Genomic DNA, 12,841 nt, shown 5'->3' with positions numbered 1-12,841 from the left:
TATTTTTTTATTATATAAATCTTTAATTTACTTACCCTTTGCTAAAGAAGTAAAAGTTCATCAGTCTAGTTAGTATTGGTGAAAAAATCCCACCATCTTTCAGCAGCTGTTGGTAGGGAAAGAAATATTTGCTATAATTTAAGACTGAACAGCCCGAGTGACCTGAATGTTACTTCAAAAATCTTTAGATCCCGCCTAAATCATTGTAAGTTTCCAAACCCTTCTACTACTGAAATACAGACTTTAGCAAGAAGCATAATCACAGTGTTGGCCTAAATTCAGATAGATGTTTTTGATTTGCATGGCTCCTACTAAAGATAACCTGTCAGCACAAAATGCAGTTGAATCTGCAGGCAGCATGTTATGGAGAAGGAGACGAGCCACTTGATATACAGTTGCAAGAAAAAGTATGTGAACCCTTTGTAATGATATGGATTTCTGCATAAATTGGTCATAAAATGTGATCTGATCTTCATCTAAGTCACAACAATAGACAATCACAGTCTGCTTAAACTAATAACACACAAAGAATTAAAGGTTACCATGTTTTTATTGGACACACCATGTAAACATTCACAGTGCAGGTGGAAAAAGTATGTGAACCCCTAGACTAATGACATCTCTAAGAGCTAATTGGATTGAGGTGTCAGCCAACTAGAGTCCAATCAATGAGATGAGATTGGAGGTGTTGGTTACAGCTGCCCTGCCCTATAAAAAACACACACCAGTTCTGGGTTTGCTTTTCACAAGAAGCATTGCCTGATGTGAATGATGCCTCGCACAAAAGAGCTCTCAGAAGACCTACGATTAAGAATTGTTGACTTGCATAAAGCTGGAATAGGTTATAAAAGTATCTCCAAAAGCCTTGCTGTTCATCAATCCACGGTAAGACAAATTGTCTATAGATGGAGAAAGTTCAGCACTGCTGCTACTCTCCTTAGGAGTGGCCATCCTGTAAAGATGACTGCAAGAGCACAGCGCAGACTGCTCAATGAGGTGAAGGAGAATCCTAGAGTGTCAGCTAAAGACTTACAAAAGTTTCTGGCATATGCTAACATCTCTGTTAGCGAATCTACGATACGTAAAACACTAAACAAGAATGGATTTCATGGGAGGATACCACAGAGGAAGCCACTGCTGTCCAAAAAAAACATTGCTGCACGTTTACAGTTTGCACAAGAGCACCTGGATGTTTCACATCAGTACTGCCAAAATATTCTGTGGACAGATGAAACCAAAGTTCAGTTGTTTGGAAGAAACACACAACACTATGTGTGGAGAAAAAGAGGCACAGCACACCAACATCAAAATCTCATCCCAACTGTGAAGTATGGTGGTGGGGGCATCATGGTTTGGGGCTGTTTTGCTGCATCAGGGTCTGGACAGCTTGCCATCATCGAATGAAAAATGAATTCCCAAGTTTATCAAGACATTTTGCAGGACAACTTAAGGCTATCTGTCTACCAGCTGAAGCTCAACAGAAGATGAGTGTTGCAACAGGACAACGACCCAAAGCATAGAAGTAAATCAACAACAGAATGGCTTAAACAGAAGAAAATATGCCTTCTGGAGTGGCCCAGTCAGAGTCCTGACCTCAACTCGACCTGACCTCAACCTATTGCATGACCTCAAGAAAGCGATTCACACCAGACATCCCAAGACTATTGCTGAACTGAAACAGTTCTGTAAAGAGGAATGGTCAAGAATTACTCCTGACCGTTGTGCACGTCTGATCTGCAACTACAGGAAACGTTTGGTTGAAGTTATTGTTGCCAAAGGAGGTTCAACCAGTTATTAAATCCAAGGGTTCACATACTTTTTTAACCTGCACTGTGAATGTTTGCATGGTTTGTTCTATAAAAACATGGTAACATTTAATTATTTGTGTGTTATTAGTTTAAGCAGACTGTGATTCTCTACTGTTGTGACTTAGATTAAGATCAGATCACATTGTATGACCAATTTGTGCAGAAATCCATATAATTCTAAAGGGTTCACATACTTTTTCTTGCAACTGTATATGGTAGTCTTGTCGGAAAAGAGTCAATAAAATTTTTAATTTTATACAATTTAATCTGCTCTTTCTGAGGTGAAGACAGTGCATTTGACTGTCATCAGTGACAGTTGGTATTCTCTGTGCAAAGGGTGTAATAGGCTACTTTCACACTAGCGTTTGATCCGGCAGGATTCAGCCAAAAAGCTCCCGTTACTGGTAATACAACCATCTGCATCCGTTATGAACGGATCCGGTTGTATTATCTTTAACATAGCCAAGACGGATCCGTCATGAACTCTATTGAAAGTCAATGGGGGACGGATCAGTTTTCTATTGTGTCAGAGAAAATTAATCCGTCTTTCTCCGCATCCCATGATGGAAAGAAAACCGCAGCATGCTCTCCGGTATGAGAACGCAACCAAACGTAACGAAATGCATTCTGATGCACTCCGTTCTGTTTAGTTACGTTCTGTCTCCATTGACAATGAATTGGGACAAAACTGAAGCGTTTCTTTTCCGGTATTGAGACCCTATGACGGATCTCAATACTGGAAAATAGAAACGCTAGTGTGAAAGTAGCCTTAGATGGGCAGATTTTCTGCCCGTGAACACTCATTGGCGATCATCTTGCAGTGTAATACTACCACCGATTGCACAATGAACAAGCAAATGCTTGTTCATCAGGCAATCCAGATCTTTCAGCATGTTGAAAGATCTGGATTTGCTGGTGGCAGATCGTGCTGTCTAATTCCAATCTGCCGCCGGCAAACCACTGTACAGCATGGGGACGAGCGATGGCATAGCTATCGCTCTTCCCCATTTTGTGTAGGGAGGGAACATTTCCGTCCTGACAATCACCTGCGTGATCGGGGTGTCTAATATACCCTTAAGTGTGTACACATAGCTGTCAGTCATTAATAAGATGGCCCCAGTGTACAAATGAACTCTGAAAGAGCAGACATTTCAATATATATAAGTTTTGCTGAATCTTTTTCCACAAATGTATATATCAATCTCCACCTGCTCTATCAAATGCTGCCTGCAGAGTGCAGTGCACTTGGTGGTGACAGGTTCTGAGAGGGGTTGGCTGTGGATGACAAAGTGTACAGTACCTCTACTTATAGAACATATAGCCCCTGATTTATCAAGACAGATGTATGCTGCTCCAGCCTTGATAAGGCCTGCGTTGCCAAGGCAGGCTTCTAATTTATGAGAAGGCCTCATGATAAATTAAATGCCTCTTCTGGCAGTCTGTGCGGTAGACTGAAATGTACTGCAGCTCCGAGATGCCGTAGATTTCAGCCATTATTTAAAGGGAGTCTGTCACCACATTTGAGCATATTAGACTGATCAAATAGCGTTATACAGGTCCTTCTCAAAAAATTAGCATATTGTGATAAAGTTCATTATTTTCTGTAATGTACTGATAAACATTAGACTTTCATATATTTTAGATTCATTACACACCAACTGAAGTAGTTCAAGCCTTTTATTGTTTTAATATTGATGATTTGGGCATACAGCTCATGAAAACCCAAATTTCCTATCTAAAAAAATTAGCATATTTCATCTGACCAATAAAAGAAAAGTGTTTTTAATACCAAAAAAGTCAACCTTCAAATAATTATGTTCAGTTATGCACTCAATACTTGGTCGGGAATCCTTTTGCAGAAATGACTGCTTCAATGCGGCGTGGCATGGAGGCAATCAGCCTGTGGCACTGCTGAGGTGTTATGGAGGCCCAGGATGCTTCGATAGCGGCCTTAAGCTCATCCAGAGTGTTGGGTCTTGTGTCTCAACTTTCTCTTCCCAATATCCCACAGATTCTCTATGGGGTTCAGGTCAGGAGAGTTGGCAGGCCAATTGAGCCCAGTAATACCATGGTCAGTAAACCATTTACCAGTGGTTTTGGCACTGTGAGCAGGTGCCAGGAAGTGCTGAAAAATGAAATCTTCATCTCCATAAAGCTTTTCAGCAGATGGAAGCATGAAGTGCTCCAAAATCTCCTGATAGCTAGCTGCATTGACCCTGCCCTTGATAAAACACAGTGGACCAACACCAGCAGCTGACATGGCACCCCAGACCATCACTGACTGTGGGTACTTGACACTGGACTTCAGGCATTTTGGCATTTCCCTCTCCCCAGTCTTCCTCCAGACTCTGGCACCTTGATTTCCAAATGACATGCAACAGTCCAGTACTGCTTCTCTGTAGCCCAGGTCAGGCGCTTCTGCCGCTGTTTCTGGTTCAAAAGTGGCTTGACCTGGGGAATGCGGCACCTGTAGCCCATTTTCTGCACACGCCTGTACACGGTGGCTCTGGATGTTTCTACTCCAGACTCAGTCCACTGCTTCCGCAGATCCCCCAAGGTCTGGAATCGGTCCTTCTCCACAATCTTCCTCAGGGTCCAGTCACCTCTTCTCATTGTGCAGCGTTTTCTGCCACACTTTTTCCTTCCCACAGACTTCCCACTGAGGTGCCTTGATACAGCACTCTGGGAACAGCCTATTCGTTCAGAAATTTCTTTCTGTGTCTTACCCTCTTGCTTGAGGGCGTCAATGATGGCCTTCTGGACAGCAGTCAGGTTGGCAGTCTTACCCATGATTGCGGTTTTGAGTAATGAACCAGGCTGGGAGTTTTTAAAAGCCTCAGGAATCTTTTGCAGGTGTTTAGAGTTAATTAGTTGATTCAGATGATTAGGTTAATAGCTTGTTTAGAGAACCTTTTCATGATACGCTAATTTTTTGAGATAGGAATTTTGGGTTTTCATGAGCTGTATGCCAAAATCATCAATATTAAAACAATAAAAGGCTTGAACTACTTCAGTTGGTGTGTAATGAATCTAAAATATATGAAAGTCTAATGTTTATCAGTACATTACAGAAAATAATGAACTTTATCACAATATGCTAATTTTTTTTAGAAGGACCTGTATGTGCCACCAAGAACTTAAAAACTGTACCTTTGTTGTATCTAATGGAGTTTTCTTTCAGCCAAAAATGAACTTTTAAGATTCTGTAAATGCGCCCTCTCAAGTGCCCAGGGCGGCGTCTCAATCGTCCGAGCCCCAGGCAGCACCTCCTCAACGGCTCATAACCCCGCCCTCCGTGTGCCTCTGCCCGCCCGTTTACTCTCCTCCTCTCTCCTTTTCCACTGCGCCCGCTTCGTGTGAACAAGCCCTTATACTGATGACCTATCCTCTGCATAGGTCATCAGTTTTCGATCGTGGGGGTGTGACACCTGGGACCCCCGCCGATCAGCTGTGCAAGAAGGAACTGGGGATCGCAGTAGCTCCGCAGCCTTCTTTCAGCAAACCAAACGCAGCACTGTCCATTTGATAGCAGCTGTGCTTGGTGTTGCAGCTCAGCCTCATTCACTTCTATGGCACTGTGACCGATTGCCAAGGTCATGTGATGGCACGTTCAAGCTGAGAGAAGGCCGCTGCCCAGGTGTCCCAGGTGTCTGACCCCACTGATCACATACTGATGACTTATCCAGATGAAAACCCTTTTAAACTGGGGTATACTCTAAGGTCCGTCAGTAGTGTTAATGAAAAAAATGCTTTTCTTCTTCAGGATCATCACATGTGGAATATCTAACAATGATTTTGCTAGAAACCATTCAAGAACCAACCTTCTGAATTAATCTGGGGTGATGTGTCTCTGGGAAGATTCCTGCAAATTAAAAAGAAAATATTAGCAAAGAATCTGCCCTCTTGCAAGCCATGGAATACCTACAATGTGCACACAGAAAGAGATATGTCTTTATAAAGTATATATAAGTTTTACAGAAGTCACTGCAGTTCCACCAGAACTAAAATTCCACATAGTAATTCTCAGTCATATAAGTAAAGTTGGCTGTGCACATGAATCATATACCCTAACTGTTCAGTGTAAACCACATAGTCAACCTGTATGTTAAGGAACTCCGCTTGTAAGGATAAATGGATACACCTAGCACTTTATGGAATATAATAAGAAATTATTTTAAAAAGATGTAAAAAAGAAAAATGTTTTAAACATATAGTAGAGTTTACAATGATAAGCAGCCATCATTTCCCCATAAGAGAAATTAGAAATATGAATTGATACTGCACTGCTAGTTATTACTAAATACATCTAGTCCCTAACATCCTAATATACAGAGCTACAGACAATGCAGTATAACACAGCAGCTTCTCAAAAATAAATCTCCCTGCCAGAGTTGGCCTAGGTGCATCAAATCTAATTTCTGGACACATCGTCTTACCTCCATTGGAGAGACACAAACTACCGATGTTAATATGTCCTTGTCTTTGGTGTTCATACCTAAGGAAAAACAACATAGGCAAGTTCTAAAGGTGAAAATGCAGTTTTTGGCAATAGTTTTGGAGCCATACATGCCTCCTAAGATACAACTGTTGTGACCAACACAAGATGCAGCCTAGCAGAAGAAAGATGGGGAGCTCTGGAATAGTTATGTTCAGCACTGTTCCAGAGGTCAACCCCCTTCTATCTTCTACTAAGCCACAGCCACTGGTGTGAGAGTGGTATTTGGTAAAACATTGGGGGCATGCATGAAGCATACCCTAAAAGCTAGGTTTTATTTCCACCTTTAGGATACAGCCATACAGGGCAGTATTTATGCTGCAGATTTGTTACGGATTTTGTGTGGATATCACCCTATAAATTACAAAGGTTGAAATCAGCAGTGGAAATCCGCAGCATAAATTGACATGCTGTGGATTTAAAATTTCAATTTATGCTGTGTTTTTTGTTTTTTTTACACCATGTGGATATTTCATAAAATCCTATTCACATTGCTGATACCGTAAAAAGCTTCGGATTTGCCACATGCAGATCCACAGCATTTACACCATGTGTGGCTGTACTTTTAGGGTGGTACCACACAAAGCTATTTGTGGTAGCTTTTGAAGCTGTTTTTTGACCCATATTCAGAAATAAATCCAGCAGGAAGGATAAATATAAGTCCTTCCTTGTTATTTCCCTATTCCTTTTGAATACACTGCTGGCTTTGGCTCGAAAACTGCCACAAACACTGGGGTGTTTTTCTGAAAAACGCTGCATCTGAAAACACCATAACAAACACAAATAAAACCTACATGCAGGTATGGCGGGTATAGTACTGACCTATAAAGCAATTCCTGGGCGACAGTATCTCCATAATCATGAGAAAGTAAGTTCACTTTTTGATCTGTTAAGCCAAGGTGACTGATCAGTGCTTCCACGATACTGGCCTGCTCAAAAATGGAATAGCGGTGGAATCTCTGCAAAATTAATATTATTATAACAAGTCAAACCTCAAATTTGTAAAAAATTAATTAAAAAATCCTGATGTATACCATATTTTATATGCAACTGATAGAGTTTAAGATAAACAAAAAAAATAATAATAATTTGGAGAATCTACCTTCAGAAGCCCCACTCTGGTCTTGCTCGTCAACATCCGGTTTGGTGGAAATCACAGGTACCACTGCGGCCGATGACTGGCCAATAATTGGCTCTAGTGGCACTCGTGATCCTCGTCAAACTAGAAGTTGCTGAGCGGGAACACAGCAGAGCAGCGGTGGACCAAAGGGGCTGAACCCTGCTGCAGGGAGCATGTAAGTATGCTTCCCTATGTAGGTCCAGCGAAAGAGTAAAAAAGAGAAATTAAGATAAAACTATGGTCAACTAGGCATGCACAAACGACAAATACTTATAATGCAAAATTAAAGGGATGATAAAACATGAAGAAAATAATTTATAGTTATTTTCGGGAAACAATGATAAAGATAGACTCTGAATACTATACAACACATGACCTGCTGTACTTACTGGCTTGTCACTAAAACCAAAGCCTATAAAGTCCAGGGCAATCACTCTTTGAAATCTTTGTGTTAGCCCTTCCCAGATCTGCAATTGGATACAATACAAAACTATGAAGACCATGACACAATAAAAGTAATTTATGAAAATATAAGGGGCAGTGCCAATAGGTTATCCAATAGTAAAAATATCCCCCACAATGCCCAGGGCCCTCCTATAGACGATACTTACCCAGTCCCCCAGCACCCGCATCCCTCCGGACTCCTGCATGGCCACCGCTGCATCTCCCCATTGTATGGATAAAACATCTGGCGATGGGGGGCTGATCACTGTCACAGCCTGCTATTGGCTGCTCACCCCCGTCGCCGGATGTTTTGATTCGTGCGACGGGGAGATGTAGCGGTGGCCATGCAGGGATCCGGAAGGACGCATGTAATTATTATCTATAGGAGGGGCACCGGCATTGTGGGGGGTATCTGTACTATTGGATAACACCTTTTTAAGCTGGCAATACCCATTAGTCTATAGTTCATATCAACCCTTTGACTGTGCAGATGAGCGCATGTTGATATGTGCCTTTGTAGGTTATGCAGATGAATACCTAGGGTGTGGCCACTGCACCTGAAGCTCCAGTCAGTTTCTGTACCAGTCAGTCCCCCCCGACTGACAGGACCAGGCAGTGTAGATGTAATCATGCCTGGCCCAGAAATCTCATGGCTATGCAGTACATGGCCAGGCAGATGGAATCTGTACTGCGCACCTGCCCAGTGATCTCCAGCCCTATACTGCATAGCCACGAGATTTCAAGGCCAGGTATGATTATCTCTACACTGCCTGGCTCTGTCAGTCAAATTGAGTAGGGGGGCTGTTATAGAAATTGTGCAAATGGGGCCACATATCAACATGGGATCAAGTGTGTTTCTTTCATCTGCACAAAGGGTTATATTTCCAGATGTGTGAGGATAGATTTCCTTTCAATAAATATTTCAAACTGTTAGACGCACCTTGATAATTTTTTTTATATACTTTATTTATTGATTTTTACTGTTTTACAAGCAAAAGAGGACCTCAAAGTTTGACCATGTATGTAGTCTATGGATTCTGTGTAGATTATGCACTGCACTGAGTACTGTAATTGCAGGTACACACATCGCTACTTCTGCCTATACAATTTTCTGGAAGCTCTGCCCTAGAACATCTGTGCAGGATATGTGCCATGCCAGGCAACACCGAAGCAAAGCAACAACAGGCAGAAACAGCGATGTGAACTCCTGCCTGTCCTCACCTGACTCTGCTAAACCTGGTATAGCTGTCACGGCTGAGGATGGGGAAAACCCTCAGCCGTGCGATGCCAGAAGATGTTAGGCTGCTCGGCCAGGACGACAGGATTAGGGAGCAGGTCACCTCCTAAAGCGTCCCTAACCTGACCCTAACTCCTAGCTGCATAGGCCAAGCTTGAAGGTAGGAGGGCCCATGCTCAGGAACCTCTGATCCCTAACTCACCCTCCGACCGGTCCCTGAACTAGGAGTCAAGATAAGACGGCCTGTTCCTTCTGAACACGGAGGAACAGGGGTCTCACTGGCCAAGCTACAAGGAATGGGGAAACACATACAACATACAGATATGACAGGCGAACTACTAGTTCCACACGTACCTGTCACAGCCACGCTGACTGGAACCCATGCATGCACTACTAATGTCCACAGAACAACTAGAGGACACAGCACACATAATACACAGGTAACCAGGACATCCGTAGTTGCAAAAAAACAGAGACAAAGGAAAACATCAACTGAACATCAAGACATAAACTTCACAGATAAACCTGGGAAGTGAAACCACTTAAAGGGGAAGTGTCCAAAAGCACAACACACTGCAGCTGTTACCGCAGGCAACGACATGGGTGGCAACCATGTCCTGGGAGTCAGCCAGAAGGCCGAGACACTGCCACCACATCTACATAAACCAAACGTTGCCACGGGCAGCTACAGTGAGGGAAATGTCACAGTGCACACCCAACATAAAACCTTGTGCACACCAGACATACAAAGTGCATACATAAACACACAAGCCAAGTGCAACCGCATGCACTTACAGCAAGCTGCCTAGCAACAGCTCAGGCTGCTATGCTGCCACATAAATACTGTTGCCAGCGGCAACCACAGGTGAGGCAAATACCAAAGCCCTCACCTGTGATTGACAACAGACCAAACCGCTGACAACCGCATGCGGTTCAAGAGTCACGACCATGACCATGGCCGTGACAATAGCACATCGGAGCAGGGAATCCTGCAGTGATGTTCTACAAAATCAATAAATATGGTAAATTACTAAAAATATTATTAGGGTATTTCTAACAGTTTTAAAAATATTTCTTGAAAGTCTCGATAAACTAAGTAACAATCATTTTAGCTAACCAATGACAGACCACCATTTTCTGAACAGAAAAATGAAAGAAAGATCTTTCTTTGAAGGAGCGTTCTCTGAAAGATCTTTCTTTGAAGGAGCGTTCTCTGAAAGATCTTTCTTTGAAGGAGCGTTCTCTGAAAGATCTTTCTTTGAAGGAGCGTTCTCTGAAAGATCTTTAGTCCATCACCCAAATGCATCACCACAGCTTGAACAACTGTAACAACCAATATGGACTAAAATGTGTATAGCCATTTGAGCGAACTGATCATTTCAGCAGATGGTTGTTCATTTGCTATTAACCATCAACTTCTTTCTAATGTGTATGGACACTTTTAGGGTGATTCAATGGCAGATACAGCTGAACATTGGAAGAATCAGGAAGAATCACAAGTTCCTTGTGAGCTGCTCAAACGGGATTCAATGGTAAACTGCCAACTTTCAGAGAAGAATATGGCCCACGTTTGTACACCACTAGGCAATATTAGTGAGACATTTCACAACTGTGATTTATGTATAAACTGCATTGTATCTGGTGCAGTACACTTTTATATAAAACACTTATGTGACATTAGATTTACCTTGTACCAGTCGTAGCTTGATGTCGGGAATCCATGTAAAATAATAACCACATCTGAGCTTCCCACAGCTCCCCAAGATTCTTAAAATGTAAAAAAAAAAAAGATTATATATATTTATATCTACTCCTTAACACTGAAATTGCAACACTAAAAAGGAAAAGTTGAAGTCACAGGATCGATAGACATGTTAATGATCTTCAAATAATAAATTAACAAAAAATGGAAACAATATATTCAAAACATCTCGACTTATGTAGTATCGAGTAGGAATGCAACGCTCAGAAATACACACTTACCTGCCTTGGCATGCTATCAATGAGGTTATTAATGGTTGTCTGAGGAATGTCCTGCCATGCTGAATGCACTTGGGCATGGAAATGATTAACATACATTGCTGGAAGCTCTCTATGTAATTGCCGACCAATGATGACCTTTATGTGCTCAATGAGATAAATCTGGAGACGCAGCAGGCCATGGCAGCATGTTAAGGCCACACAGACTGCTCACAGTAACACAAGCAACATGAGGCCTGGCGTCATCCTGTTGAAAAACAGCTCCTGGGACACTATAAAAGGGCCGTACCACTGGTTCCACAACCAAATCGATGTAATGTGTACCTGAAATGAAGACTAGAGGGAACCGGCTACTGTACATTATGCCGCCACACACCATAATCCTGTGACTTATGACAGGTCACTTTATGATTATGCCTATGTGGTCCCCAGACCATTCTCCAGCTATCATTGCGTCTGAGACAAAAGTGGGATAGACCTCCATTGCCGTCTTGCTGTGCACCATAATACCCTTTAAGAGTGGTGTCATGAGGTCAATGAAACGCATGTAGCTGGTCATCTAGCTCGTAGACCTATACCGTACAAATGCCTTCTGATGGTCTATGTAGACATTGTTGGTCTATGGTCTATGTAGACATTGTTTGCCACCGTGGGCTTGGGATGTGACGTCCAATTGCGCTTGCAGCACAGAATGAATCATTATGCGTCATTCTTCTATTTAGACGATCTGTCCATGCAGAGATTCACCTCTGTGCTCCTCTTGCTGTCATTCAAGTTCAATGTGTTTTCCCAACCATTCGGACACACAATGTTGAATAGTGCTGGCCTGGGCAGGTAGTGATCTGCCGGAGTGATAAACCAAGGTCTCTCAGTTCAAGGGTTCTGTCCATTTCAGTTTGCAACAAGTGGCAATAACTACAAAGTTGAGGTTTCAATCTGGCTTTTATGCCCCTCCCACATGCCACAGATTGGAGCTAGGTGTTTGAAAATTTGATCACCTGTAGATCTAACCAATGCAATTTCAATATTGAGGAATAATTTTTAATATATATAGATAGAGATATATATATATATATATATATATATATATATATATATATACACATACACACACACACACACACACACACACAGGTCCTTCAAAAAAAAATAGCATATTGTGATAAAGTTCATTATTTTCTGTAATGTACTGATAAACATTAGACTTTCATATATTTTAGATTCATTACACACCAACTGAAGTAGTTCAAGCCTTTTATTGTTTTAATATTGATGATTTTGGCATACAGCTCATGAAAACCCAAATTTCCTATCTAAAAAAAATTTGCACATTTCATCCGACCAATAAAAGAAAAGTGTTTTTAATACAAAAAAGTCAACCTTCAAATAATTATGTTCAGTTATGCACTCAATACTTGGTCGGGAATCCTTTTGCAGAAATGACTGCTTCAATGCGGCGTGGCATGGAGGCAATCAGCCTGTGGCACTGCTGAGGTGTTATGGAGGCCCAGGATGCTTCGATAGTGGCCTTAAGCTCATCCAGAGTGTTGGGTCTTGCGTCTCTCAACTTTCTCTTCCCAATATCCCACAGATTCTCTATGGGGTTCAGGTCAGGAGAGTTGGCAGGCCAATTATAGCACAGTAATACAGTGGTCAGTAAACCATTTACCAGTGGTTTTGGCACTGTGAGCAGGTGCCAGGCCGTGCTGAAAAATGAAATCTTCATCTCCATAAAGCTTTTCAGCAGATGGAAGCAT

General features: G+C 42.0%; 1 protein-coding gene across 1 annotated transcript in view; it reads right to left on the bottom strand.

Annotated features, from left to right (window-relative positions):
• The window catches only part of MEST, a 34,311-nt gene that overhangs the window by 5,748 nt on the left and 15,722 nt on the right, over positions 1 to 12,841 (bottom strand). The window contains exons 3-8 of the mRNA XM_044276731.1: positions 10,792 to 10,871; positions 7,813 to 7,890; positions 7,126 to 7,262; positions 6,245 to 6,303; positions 5,630 to 5,670; positions 36 to 106 (exon numbers count right to left, since the gene is read on the bottom strand). Coding sequence (XP_044132666.1) covers positions 36 to 106; positions 5,630 to 5,670; positions 6,245 to 6,303; positions 7,126 to 7,262; positions 7,813 to 7,890; positions 10,792 to 10,871 — 466 coding nt within the window. The remainder of the gene's footprint in view (positions 1 to 35; positions 107 to 5,629; positions 5,671 to 6,244; positions 6,304 to 7,125; positions 7,263 to 7,812; positions 7,891 to 10,791; positions 10,872 to 12,841) is intronic.

The sequence above is a fragment of the Bufo gargarizans genome, chromosome 2 (assembly GCF_014858855.1).
Source record: "Bufo gargarizans isolate SCDJY-AF-19 chromosome 2, ASM1485885v1, whole genome shotgun sequence".
NCBI lineage: Eukaryota > Metazoa > Chordata > Amphibia > Anura > Bufonidae > Bufo > Bufo gargarizans.
Note: the sequence above shows the minus strand (reverse complement) of the source record. Positions and strands in the feature narration are given on the sequence as shown.